Raw genomic sequence first — 13,798 nt, 5'->3', positions numbered from 1 at the left:
TCAAGCAATGATGTTAGTTAATTTAATTACTTTCACTAGACACCTGAGTTTTATCCCACATTGTGGATAGAACGAATGGATTAGCAATTCTTATCTGAGATGAACAATAAAGATTCTGTCATGACCTGGGGGCAATAAGAGAAATTCTGCAAGCAGCGTGGTCAGGACTGGGAATTTGATTAAATAACAGGAAACTTCTCCTTGAAGAGGTCAGTGTATCAGTTGAGCTTTACTCAGCCTCGTCATCCAGTAAATTGCTCTCAAGATAAGGCAGTAGATAAATTCCCTGTGCATAGACTCATCCCTGCAGAGCAGCCCTCCTGCAGGCACAGCCATGGCATTCAACGGCACTTGGAAAGTTGACAGAAACGAGAACTATGAGAAGTTCATGGAGGCAATGGGTAAGGCTCAGCTTTCCAATCCCTTTCCAATCCCATCTGCAGGAAAAACATCACTCCAGATGAATACGAACCCAAACTGTCTGACAACTACCTTCAGGCCATGCTGCCCTTTCACTCTTGGCTGCATGGCTCCTGGCTTTATTTTCAAGCTATTCTGAGGTGGAGGGGAAGATGCTGAGAAATGTTCTGATTTTGATTACAGGGCGTTAATCTTAAGCATCTTAAGTAATTCCAAATTTTTTCAGCAGAAAGAAGAATCTCTAAGTTTAGATTTGAGGAAAAGGCTCAGACAACTTGAATGGATAAACTTTAAACCTAATTCTATAGCTGGATTATTATTTTGAAAACATCAAATCAGTTTAAAAATTCAACAGGGAGGAAATCATAATTCTTCCATTTCAGAGAAACACTTGATTCAAGTAATTCTAACATCCTGATATTTATTTGAAGTTTGTACAAAGTGTGCATTATATGGACATTAACTACTCCAGTTAAGACAGTGATTTGTATTAGATGTGTACTAGTGAACACGGCCTTGATGAAAACTGAAGGACAAAAATTTGGGTCAGAACGCTGGAATAAACTAACTTGGCCACATAGAATTGATTAAAAAAGACAAATATGATGCTCCAGAGGTTTGGGAGGTATATTCTGATTTACGTTAACTGATTTTTTAGGTATTGGCATGATGAAAAGAAAGCTGGGAGCCCATGACAATCTGAAGATCACCATCCAACAAAATGGTGACAAATTTACTGTCAAAGAAGCCAGCAACTTCCGAACCATAGATATTGAATTTACTCTGGGAGTCAACTTTGAGTACAGCCTGGCTGATGGGACTGAACTTACTGTAAGAGCCTTCCTACAGTTCAATATTTACTACGTGATAATGACTTTATAACATGCAGTTTCAAGATGAATAATTTGTCTTGCTAGTTTTTAACTTAAATTCTCCTTCTGAATTACATGAATTTTTCCTGAACCTGACTGTTCAGGAATGCTTGCAGCTTATACACCAAAGAATAAGGGAGTCTTGGCTGTTAAAGGTTCAAGACTGTACCATGGATATCAGGGTTCCAGAGAGCCCAAAAAGCAGAGCAAGTAGCAATTTTCACCAGATGAAATCCAGATGATTTGCAATTTTACTTCTTCTAATACTCAAGTTCACCACCTAGAGTACAGAGTGGGTATTTGTAAAAAATTACCAATCTCTGTTGATAGAATTACTTAAAATAAGGTGTATTGACCAGTAAAAACCACCTAGGCTGCCTATTACGCATTTAAATAAGCCAATGGTTTTATTAAAATTTCATTCTTACAGCATTTCTAGAAAGAATTATTACACTGTGTTAATCTTTTTTTCAATTTTAAGCATTCTACAGCCTTTAAACCAAATCAGTGTCATAACTGTTGCAAAACATTTGGGTTTTTTTCCCATCCTAGGGTGCTTGGAACCTGGAAGGAAATAAACTTGTGGCCACATTTACCAGAAAAGACAATGGAAAAGTACTGAAAGCAACCAGAGAAATTGTGGGTGATGAACTCGTTCAGGTGAGTTAAGAAGTCATTTACACACAAGTTTGCCATAGAATCAACAGAAAAAGTTTTAAAAGCTTTTCTAAAAGTAGAAAATATTTTCTTCAAGCCAAATAACTTCATTTCTCTATAGTTAAAATCCTCAGTTGCCTATAAAGAATTTAAAACTCTCTGAACCATATCTGGAAAATGAAATTTTGCAATTTCAGCCACTGATTTTTCCTTCCTAATTTTTTAACAGACCTACCTATACGAAGGAGTTGAGTCCAAGAGATTCTTCAAAAGGGGCTAAGCACTTCACACAGAACTGTGCCACAATGAAGGAACAATAAAAGACCATTTTCTACACATCCTCTGCGTGGTTTCCTTTCCCTTTCCCCCCCTCCCTAGCGGCAGTTACCTAGCCCTGCTGAAAACGTGGGCTAGCTCTCTATGTTACTTTTTTGCCTTGAATGAACCAACTCCCATCACCAAACGCTAAAATGTCTTTGGTACCAAGTCCTACTGAAGTGTCACAAAGGCTGCAGAAACTATTTTGCATAAGCAGGACTTCAATACTTTTTGCACAAGCTCTCAGATGGAAACTTAAGTTTCCTTACAAAGGCATTGATACTGAGAAACAGTTTATCTGCATTTAATATTGTGCAAAATTATGGGAAAACCAAAAATAAACGAGATAGGGCAGATGGGGACGAGGCTTAAAAGGGAAGTACTGTCATTGCTTTGTCCTAAATCTCTAACATACTTCATCTACGACACATGCTTAACCAATATGTGCTATATAAAGACAAATCCATCCTTATTTCGATTGACAGAACTTATAAAGGAAAACTGCTACACTTAAGTGCTTGTTTAAGAAAAGTAAGCTCTGTTCAGAAGCACCTGCTTGCAACTTGCCTTATGGCTTCATAAAATCTCTTACTATCTCCTAATATTGAGGCTAAAAAGGGGGAATAGCTACAAGGAGAAAGGTTCTGTTTCACACACTCCTGGGTGTCTGGTCATTCTTCTGGACACAAAAATGATAGCCCTGATTTCAGTCGGGGTGTACTGGAAAGACTGAGGGTGACACATCCCAGGTGGGAGTGTGGCATCAGGTTGTGCCACATCATTTATTTTTATTTACTCCTGCAGCTGGGTGTTGTGCGCATAAAGCACAACAGAATACACTATCTACATGAACTTTTCCACCTTTGTTCTGTGCACAAGCTCCAACTAACCTTAAGGAGAAGAGCGTATCTTAAAACAATTTTAATTTTGTGAACTACTTCACAACAGGATTCCCAAAAGGTCTTCTAGTTTTTCTCAGAGCATCATCCCCCGCATGGGGACGACTTGGTCAATGTTTATTTCCACACAAGCCCCGGCACAGGTGGCAGGACAAGACCAGCACGGCCTGACAGGACTGACCGCCTGCTCTTCCCCAATGTCCGCATCTCACCTGGCAAGGAGCAGCAGCGGCCAGGAAGGAATGTCAGTCACCAGCACTGGGGAATCCACAACAAGCATCACTTATCGTCAAGACAGAGGGACAAGCAGAAATACTCTCCGTGTCCAGCTTCTTTACCTCAAGAGTCCACCCTACAAGAGGGTGCCAGAGGCGGGAACGGCGGGGCGGTGCCTGAGGCGGGGACTGCGGAGCTGTGCCTGAGGCGGGAATAGTGGAGCTGCGCCTGAGGTGGGATTGCGGAGCTTTCCTGAGGCGGGAATGGCGGGGCGGTGCCTGAGGCGGGAGGGCCGGGGCTTTGGCTGAGGTGAGAGGAGCAGAGCGGTGCCTGAGGCGGGGATTGCGGGCTTTCCTGAGGCGGGAATGATGGAGCCTCGCCTGAGGCGGGAGGGGCGGGGCTTTCCTGAGGCGGGAATGGCGGGGCGGTGCCTGAGGCGGGAGGGGCGGTGCCTGAGGCGAGAGGGGCGGGGCTTTCCTGAGGCGGGAGGGGAGGGGCCTCGGCGCGTGATCCCGGGGGCGTGGCCGTGGTACGTGCGCTGTGTTCTCATTGGCGCCGCACCCGGAAGAGCCGCTGGCGCCTGCGCTGTGGGGCCGCCGCCCTGCATTCCCCCTTGCGCCGAGGAGATGGAGGCGGCGTCGCGGCTGCGGCCGCGGGAGCCGGAACGGCAGGAGCGGGAGCAGGACGATAGTGGGCGGGTGATGTCACGATCCCTATCGGGACAGTCCTACTGGCTGGACCTGTGGCTCTTCATCCTCTTCGACCTGGCGCTTTTCCTGCTTATCTATCTGCTGCCCTGAGGGCGCGGCCCAGGTGAGGAGCGGCGGGTGGGGGGCGGTCGGTCTGTCTGTCGGTCGGTCCGTCGGTCGGCAAGCCCCGACGGGCTGTGCCCCCTGGAGGAAATGGTCCGCTTCAGGAGCGGGCCCCTGGAAGCAGCCTTGGCATTCCCACAGCCCCGCCTCAGAAGGCCTCGGGAGCACAAATGCCTCTCAGGAAACTGGAAGCTGATTCCAAACCACCACCAGCTTTATTTATTTGTTTGCGAGATTTATTATCCGCTCTTTGTTCAGGAGGTGTGATTGATGCTCCTTACATGTCAGTATGTTCTGAAAGGCTGTGCAGCGCTACGAACATAACCAAACCTTTCCTGTTCCCTGTAGGGCCATTGCCAGCGGGGGAATTCTCACCTATTTCGCACCTTATGAACACGGGCGGTGGACGAGGAGGACCATTTGTACCGAATAAGCAACCGGGAACACGGCTCCACTTGAGTGTGGGTGGAGGAGACACGTTTTTGTACCGTACCGTGATGGATCTCTGTGTGTCACAAGTGTTACTGTTGGGTTTTGCCGGTGTCCTGCTCGTGTGTCCTGAACTGTGCCTTAGAGGTCACGAACGACAGACTGACTGTGCTTTGTGGTTAGTGCCTAAAGGTTTGTTGGGCTGACATGGAAGTATGCACTGTGTGAATAAAATGACTGAAAGGACACCCTGCAGAGTGGCTGAGAATAAAACCCAGCTCTTCTGTACACTGAGGTTGTAGCTCAGACCTGTTCCCTCAACAGATGAAGCTTGGCCAGCTGTTCTGCTTCCGAAAAGTTAATCCTGATGGGTTGATGCTGATTGGTTTTCTAGAATACCTTTCTCTGTTTTTTCTTTCTTTCTGTTCAGCTGTTACTGAGCCCTCTCAGGCTCAGTCTTTATAGATATAAATATATACATATATAAAAATGTCAGTGTTTAACCCAGCAGCAGTGTCCTGTCCTCACTTACTGATTAAGATAAATCAGGTTCTGCTTTCCTTGCTAGAAACTGTGAAGGAGGAGCTTACAAAAGCAGCCTTGAGTCACTGGCAGATGACACATATACCATCCCTGGGCCGTGAGGAGGAGGGATCTTTAAGTAAACAGTGACAGGTAATTAAAAGGTTTCAACATCAATTTCCTCTGCCTCACGAGAGGGAGCCTTTCAAACTTGTGTTAAAGGAAGGAGTCTCTTGCAGTCTTTGAAGAAAGAAACAGAAGCTGAGCACATGGAGTGAACTTTTTGCCAGGGCATATTTGGGGGAAGACAGTTTTCAAGCTATGGATGCAGGAGATTCAGTTTTCTTTAGCATTTTTCCCTTGGGAATACTAATTTCTAATTCTGAGAAGTACAGTCCAGGCTTGGTGGTTATTTTTTTCCCCAGGAGTACATATAACAAATAACTGGATTGCAGAGACTTGGAAGTGCAGTGGTTCAGTGTCTTCCCACACAATAAATGAAAATGGACCGGGATGAGTTTGAATAGGATTGGGGATGCAAAAAGAGACAGATGCTCTTTCCTTTTATTTTTATTCAATTGTGAAGACAACTTTGCTGCTGGCAGTGGTTTGTTTCAAGTGTCAGCCCTGTGCTGTAAGAAGAGGGATGCTGTGCCCTGCTGGCATTTATCATCGTGGCTGCTGGTACCTGTGAGATCAGGGTGGTTTCAGAGATCTTGACTCACGGTGCACAGGAGCCCTGAACTGTGACTGCATTCTCACCAACACCAGAATGGGGGTTCCAGTTTTTCCAATCAGGCCATTAAAAAGACAAGCTCACTACATTCACTACTTTTTTTTACCCCCCTTCTGGCATGATATCACAAGTGAAGTCTCCAGGGAACAACCTATTGGGAAATGACTGTAATGTTAGTCCATTTCTTTTTTGATAAGGAAGACAGGGGAGATTTAAAGGCTATTAAAGCTTAGGAAGTTGAATTTCAAGCTATTTTTCACTAATTTAGTTTTCTCCTTCAGCCAGATCCGACACTAAAGGTTTTGCTTTTCTCAGAAAACCTAAGACTTACAAAGTGCAGGCTGGTGCTGCACAGGGCTCCAGCTGTTCCATAGGCACATGGAGCTCCTAAGTACAGAGATCCAGGTAAATTTTACTTACCCCTTGTAAAGATAGTAAGGTAGCCCATGTATCTGTCAATCACTTGTCACCAAGTCTGAGAATTATGGTATAAAAATGGCTTTATGCATTTCATAGCTGCTTAAAAAGTTTAATCTATTTAACAGCTTTATCTACAAATACTTCAAAAGATGAATTTTATTGTTCAGAAAAGGTGACCAGCCCACCATCTCCACAAAAACTTTCAACCATCAGTTAGCAGGATTATCTGTCATGTTAAAAACGTAGTTCTGGAAAGCCAACATGTTTGTTTTTTTAAAAAAAGAAACAAAAAGAACAGACCACAAAGATTTTAAATTTTTATCTTGATATTTTGAACAAGTAGAACTTTACAAGCAAATAATTCTAAAGACTGAAAAATATATTAATTACAAGACTCATTAATATCTTTACTGTTACAAAAATTGTCTAGGCTCTTATACAAATCTATAGCTGGAGGGGGACATTTATAAAAAAATAAATAGGCACCCTAGGTAAGTTAAAACGAGTTATCACATATTAGTTAGCAAATATTACATACATACATACATGGAGTGCAGAGGCAAATATAAAAATGAAGGTGCCTTGATTAGCTGTCTGTTTAATCATGAAATACCTGGTAAACATGGGTCACAGAGGAAGCTGGCTGGTGAGATTGCTCCAAGCTAAGCAAGGAAACTGAAGTACACCTAAGTTACTGCAGCTACTTTAGAGAGGAGTTTACCAGTTGTGCTTACTGGGAGCAGAGTTCATTGGTATCAGTAAGAGGCATTCATATTGCTCGTGGTACAGAAGTATCAACGTTGCTATGCATGTTTAAAAATAAGTGTTCTAACATCATTCACAGTTGTTGCTGTGCTATCCATACATAAAAATACTGTCATTTCAAATACAAGATTTTTTTTGTTTTTTGCAAAACATAATTTTACAAATTATACATTATTTACAAATTCCAATAATCTTGGTTTTTACACAGGTATTAGAGGACAGTTGTTCTTAACTGGCTATGTATATTATGTAACATGGCTAGATGAACTAGAAAAGTTTAATTTACAGGTTCTGAAATCTCTCTTTAAAATATTACAATAGGAATCACCCAAGTTCCTACATTTTTAGTGTTCTTCTGTATTCAATTTATTTTCCTACAAAAGGATCATTGTTTAAGTCGCTGTTTACTAGCAGCCATACAGAAACATGCATAGTATTTCCACTATAAATTCTAGAATTCATTTTTTTTTCCCCAAGTGCTACAACAAATTTTGATCAAGAAGGTAGAAAGGTTAATCTGAGATACCTGGTTTGTTGCATATATATATATATAATGTTCCAGTTCTACTGAAAGGTAAATGTTATTTAAAAGAAAAAAAAAAACCTGACCTTGCCACAGAATAACAAAAACTACTGTTTAAATGTTTACCTTGGATAATTGTGCTAAACAATTGCCATTATTTGGTTGAAGCACTAAAACACATGTACATAAGGTTATGAACATGAAAAAAAGCTTTTCTGATTTCTTATTATTTTCATAATAAAAGGCATTCATGTTTAGGTGTAATCAGCAGCACCCCAAGTTAACACTCCAATGTGGATAACAGAAAAATTTTACCTTTTTAGGTTGTGCCAGGCTTTGCTGTGCTGCCTCAGCACTGAGTAGATGGTTCTGTGCACTGATTTAACTAACCAAATAAAAGCCTAATAAATCTTCCTCCTTGCTACTGAGATAAGTCAGGTTAACAAAATACAAGGTAAATTCCAGAGCTGCCAAAACTGGAGACAGAGTGACAGAGCAGAGAAAGAGGAACCTCTTCTTTCCTTGCCCCCTCAGCCACCAGTCTGGCTGCACATTCAGCCTGACCTGCTAATGCAGACCATAGCCATGTGTAGGACTGATCCAAATGGGAAAACATGTTAGGAAAAAAAAAAAAAAAAAACTGAAAAAAAAGTCAAATGTGTGATCCCCATGAATCTGGAAAAAAAAGGGGAGTTCAATAAATAGCAGCATTGACTTTGCATGCAATTGTAGAATAAGTCAGAACTGAACCTAAGTAGGAATTACTTCTAAAATGTTACAAAATTAATCTTTCATAGTTGCATAACTCTGTATTTAAAATTAGCATCCTATTCTGTTATACTGGTTTGTAACTTAGGAAGTTAAATTTAATAAGTTAAAGTATACAGCTTAAAGGAAAAAAATCTGATAAACATGTTTTAAAATGTACACTAACAGAGCAGAGGTATTAATAGGAAAGCATTACTGCAGTTTACTTCAATTCCCTTTGAAAGTCTAATTTAACACTTGCAAACCAAAATGGTTTTTAAAGAAGTATTATTATTAAGGCTTTTCAAATAAAAAATAAATCCTCTGGGTAAACTTGCATTAAAGACACTTGAAGGTTTGTGAAAGCACAGACTCTGAGAGACATTGCTTGAAAAAACCATGTCACCTCCTGCTACCTCTGAGGATAAATACTGCTCTGTTATGACTTCGTGTACTGCATTAGTTGTGGTAGCATGCTTATCCCTTTTGTGAGTCTAAGAACAGTGACCACAGTCTGAAGGAACACTTCTTACACTGCAGCTAACCACATCTTCTTACAGAATTAGTAACATCCAGCCGATCCCGCTGCTGCAAGGCGTGCGCGCCCAAGGGACCTCATGGAATACAAACTGCAGAAGACAAGCTGAGTAACAGAGGTAAGCATTAAGGCAACTAGAGTAACAAATCCAAGAACCACAAGTTTAGCACCTCTTCTCTTCACCTCTATTTGCATATTTGTTTGGACAGCCACAACCCCTAAGCAAGTACAGTCAGCTGGGTACCTGGTTATCACACACACACACAGATTTGAGGTTGTGCCCTTTTACAGACATCATGAAATGCTGAAGTCAGATCCAGGTGTGGGCTTCTTGAAGAACCTATCGACTGCAGTGTATTCCTTCTGCATTTGCCTTGTACCTCTGTTCGGGGGTGGGATGCCTGGGCTCCAGAGTGTTGGGGTATGTGGCATTCGGATCTACTGCAGCTGCTGGAGAATGCTTCTCCTTCTGGAAGCTTCCACTCTCTGTAAAATAAAGCTTGGGTCTCTGGTGGTATTTCAGCCTGTAGGTGTCAGTCATGCAGCTGTCTACTGAGAAGTAAGTGGTTAGGGACACGCTGTCGTTCCCATCAGCATAGGCAGGGCTGGGTCCCATGTGACGAGATCCTTTCTTCAGCATGTTCTCAGACACGGTCCAGAACTCATTAACTGATAAGCGAGGTGGAGAATCCGGTTTATGAACAAACACTTCGTTCCCTGGAAAGGGCTCTTTAAACCTTTGTTCAGCTGGGACTGCACTTGCTTCTGCTGCAGATTTTGAAGGTGCACCTGTTTGCCTTAATGGACTATTTCGCAACGCTTCCATTGATTTCACATCTGAGACCGAGTTATTCTCTGATCCTGCCAAAGTGCTCAGAGCGTATTTCTTTGGGGGTAAGGGGGGAGGAACGTTCTGGTACACAGCTTCAGGCACCCAGAGGGGATCTGCCCTCCGGAGCAGGTGCCCCGCGTGCTCACCGGGAGGGGCGGGCGGCACCGCCGGCCTTTCCGGCAGGCTCTGAGGCACACAGGGCACCAGCCCCACCTTGGGACCCAGAGTGTGATGGGACAGACTTCTTGGGTGATGGGACTGCGGCTGGGCAGGGGGGGGAAAGTCGCTGTGGATGGGCTTCCTGCCACAGGCATTGTCTGGGAAGGGGTGGGGCACGCTGTCCGCACAGTACACCGGCACGTTGAGCTTCTCAAACCTCTCCGCGTGCAGCCACTCGCAAGGGTTCGGCTCGTTTGCCTTGTTCCTGCTGTCTGACTTCACAATCTCTTTGACAGCTGGCTGGAGAGCTGATGATGGGAAAAATTTCCTGTTGGTCTCAGGCATTTCAGCTCTAAAATACAAAACCACGCAGGATGTGAGTATCCATAAAAACATATGAAAAGGCTCAGATAACAGGGATTTTTTTCAGATACAGCCTTGGTAAAACTGCTGAAATAGTCAAACTGACAAGAGAGTTAGGATCTGTTCAACAGCATACAGCCCTTGGAGTTGTATTAAATTACTGCAGAGTTTCTTTCATTTGAAATGTAAATGTGCCCCAAAAAGGTAAGATAAATTCCTTCAACATGCAGGACTAAGTCATATATGACCTCTGCTCTCTTCTAAATATCCTTGTGACTCTGATACATCGATTTTTCAAATACTGGATGCTACTTGAAGTTGATACATTTGTATTTAGATTCTTGATACATTTGTATTTAGATTCTTGATACATTTGTATTTAGATTCTTCATTTTTCAGAGATACTGAGCACTTAGAGTTCATATTAGAAACAAGAAGATACAGCAGTAGCTTCTAAACACAAATTAACTCTTCCCCCCCACTTCCAGACCAACCTTTCAAAGCTTTTTGGGGTGACTGCACTAATCACAAATTGGTGAATCACTGCATGTTGCATATCATTCCAAACAGGAAAATGTTAAATCCCTCTGTTTCTGCTAAGATGGTTTGAAACCATCTAAGCCAATTGGTGACATTGTCAGCATCAAATTTAAAGACACAATTTAGACCCATCAATTATGCAAAATTCAAAAAGAATTGCCTGTCAAAAATATTGAGTGCTTTAACTTGTCAATGCTTAATATTGATCATTGTAACATAACAGAAATCAGTATTTCTTAAACTATTAGATAGGAATATGCCAGTACTGGTTACCTCTTTACTGGAGGACTGGGCACCTGCAAATGCAACTCTGTTGAGAAACCAACATGAGGATGAGGTCTGTAGTTAACTTCAGAATTGATCTGGTCTTTCCTCAAATCTGGGGCTAGAAAAGAAAATATTTCCAAATTAACAGATGTACAATCCAATTCCTTCTTTGTAATTCCTCAGAGATTACAGAAAAAACCAAAATACAATAGGACAATCTCTTTCAAGATTTGAGATTAATCAAAATAACCATTTTGAAGATAATCTGCATGGAAGGTCAGATCTTAGAATCTGGAGGAAATTTTCTGCATTTTCTTGTTACCAGAAAATAGGTAATTATCCAAATTTTGAAGTCCTGTAGACATATTTTCAAGATCACCTTAATATTTAAATCTGGCCAAAAGCACATTTTCAAAGGAAGCTTTTCTTAAAAGGGTATTCATTCAAACATCTAAAGTAATTTAAATGACAAAATAAGAACTCTGACTTCTAAAAATTCATTATGTGTTACAATAATTAAACAGAATGAATACTGCAGAGATTGAGGGTGGATTAGGTTGTTCTGTTGCTCGTGGGTTTTAACAACTCAAACCCTAGAGCAGGCTGTAAGGCTCACAGAGACACTGGGCAGACAAAGAGCACTGTCACCCACGTGCCCCAAACACACAGCACTGAGTGCCTGGGCCAGCACTACTGCACTCCCACTCCAGAAACTCCTTTTATTGCCAGGCAAAGAATCATTCCCTGAAAATACACAAGTTCTGAACAAGGCAGCTCCTAGTGAGCAGGAAAGAAAGGAAGCATTGAAGTATTCGTGTCAACACCACACAGCATAAACCACTCACTTGGCAAGTGACAAGCAGCAGGCACTTTGTTTAGAGACAGACACTCCAAGTCTCCCTAATGCCATGATTAGCCCATTGATATCAGTCACCTGCTCTGAAGCCACTCAAAAGAATGGCTTCTTATCTTTATCATTATTATTATTATTAATACCATGGCTTATTTTGTCTATGTACAGACTACACTCATAACTGCTACACTTATTTTACTTGTTATTTCCTTAAGTTTAAATATTTAAAGTCTTGGAACTTTAGAGTCATGAACACGTGAGCCAAAACCCCAGCAACAGAGCAGAACTAAAGTGAAAACTTTGGGTGTTGCTGTTTGTTGATACTTGTTTTGAGGGTCAATATCTGCCCTATGTTTGGGTGATGTGAGACTAAAGACATGAAATCTTTGCCCAAGAACACAGGTAGTAGAGGCTGAAGTGAGATAACCAACACAGAGGTAATGTTTCACACAGAAAGATGCCATTCTGCTGCCGGCTGGGATGATTTTCCCTCCCTGCAGGCGGCCGGGAGGTGGCAGCAGAAGCCAGCGAGCGGCTCCCTCGGGCACATCCAGCCGCGCCAGGTGCTTGGTGCCCGCGGAATTCCAGCGAACTTAAAAATAGAAGTGTTATTTTCCCTTCTGCTGACAGGACAGCCATGCACGGTTAAAACCAGACGCCGGCTCGGTTGGGAATCTTGGCTCTACGTTCTCTGCAAACCTAAATATGGGACACAAGCCCTGCTCAGCTGGAGCCCGGCATCCTTATCAATGGGTCATTAAGAGCTGAGCAATAAACGAAAGGTAATTGTGTTCTGACATATAAACCAGTCTGCTTTTAAGATTGACAGACATCTATTTTCACAGCTGGGTAGTCAATCCAGATTTTCAAGAGATGAACATCCATTCTACAGGTAGGACTAAGCCAACAGGTAGGACTGGCAAGGTCTTGTCTAATACATCTCCATTTACACAGACAGAACATGTGCAAAAATCTAGCAAGTCCAGAAAAAAATCCCAGATGAAAATAAATATAAAACCCCTACGAAAACCTCCAACAAAAACTCAACTCCACATTAAATGCAACTGCCTCTTTATAGGTTTTAAGTGCATGCTTCCTGGAAAATTTTTTAAGATTTCCTAAGTTGTCAATAAAAAACCCAGCAACAAAGCAGAATACTTATTGTAACAAATATTTGTGGGCAAATTCCTCTCTCTTAACCCAGACATTTCTGTATTCAAGGCAAACTTATATAAGGCAAAATTATTGGAAGACTTGGAAATGTGAAATAACAGCTTCTCAGGCAAGGAAGTATGCTATAACTTGTCCAAAATGGAGTATTATTTCTGAAATACAGTGAGCCGTCTTCTTTTAAAAAAAGTTTTTAAAAAATCCTTTATTCTAGAAACTTTACTTTTGGAGCAACATTCAGTTGCAAAATCTTTTATAGGTATCTTTATTTTATCATTTGAAGACACTCCAGCCAAGCATTCATTTGTTTCTCTTTGATGGTAAGTAAACTAAGTAGCTACAAAGCTTTAATTCTCTGCTCATTTCTTTAAACTTGACATTAATGTACATGGACTGCACCATAAGGGTAAGAACTGGATTTCCTTAAGAGCAGTTGCATGTTTTAAATTATTACTATAAATGTACAATTTTCCTAAGCACATGAGCTGTCTTTTTCAGAGTTGTGGTTGGTTTGGGGGGTTTTCTGAAGTGACACATGAGCAAAGGCAATTTGGATTCTTCTTACACACTAACCAGATCTTTAGAATGATTCTAGATTTCAGAGTTGTCACATGCTATTGAACTGAACAATGGGAAAACCATCAAAATTAGTAATCTTTCTTTAACTTGCAGAACATGAGGTTGGAAATTTTGCCCTCACACTGCTCATGTCTCAAGTTTTTCATACTCAAAATTTTGCC

General features: G+C 41.7%; 2 protein-coding genes and 1 long non-coding RNA gene across 5 annotated transcripts in view; 2 read left to right on the top strand and 1 right to left on the bottom strand.

The window, feature by feature from the left end:
* The first annotated feature begins 296 nt into the window (after positions 1-296).
* On the top strand, positions 297-2,287 carry FABP2 (fatty acid binding protein 2). The gene is made up of 4 exons (XM_059845616.1): positions 297-401; positions 1,079-1,251; positions 1,845-1,952; positions 2,179-2,287. The coding sequence occupies exons 1-4, from the start codon at positions 335-337 to the stop codon at positions 2,227-2,229; spliced, it is 399 nt and encodes a 132-aa protein (XP_059701599.1). The 5' UTR covers positions 297-334; the 3' UTR covers positions 2,230-2,287.
* Positions 2,288-3,919: 1,632 nt separating this feature from the next.
* Positions 3,920-5,130, top strand: LOC132326034 (uncharacterized). The gene is made up of 2 exons (XR_009486114.1): positions 3,920-4,195; positions 4,543-5,130. It is a non-coding gene; the product is annotated as an uncharacterized LOC132326034 (long non-coding RNA).
* Positions 5,131-6,605: 1,475 nt separating this feature from the next.
* The window catches only part of USP53 (ubiquitin specific peptidase 53), a 28,433-nt gene continuing 21,240 nt past the window's right edge, over positions 6,606-13,798 (bottom strand). For all 3 annotated transcript variants that reach the window (XM_059843689.1, XM_059843687.1, XM_059843688.1), the window contains 2 exons: positions 11,042-11,153; positions 6,606-10,217 (listed from right to left, as the gene is read on the bottom strand). In XM_059843689.1, the coding sequence (XP_059699672.1) occupies positions 9,215-10,217; positions 11,042-11,153 (1,115 nt within the window). In that variant the 3' untranslated portion in view covers positions 6,606-9,214. The remainder of the gene's footprint in view (positions 10,218-11,041; positions 11,154-13,798) is intronic.

Source organism: Haemorhous mexicanus, chromosome 4 (genome assembly GCF_027477595.1).
Source record: "Haemorhous mexicanus isolate bHaeMex1 chromosome 4, bHaeMex1.pri, whole genome shotgun sequence".
NCBI classification, from domain to species: Eukaryota; Metazoa; Chordata; class Aves; order Passeriformes; family Fringillidae; genus Haemorhous; species Haemorhous mexicanus.
This window is presented reverse-complemented; position numbering and strand designations above follow the sequence as displayed.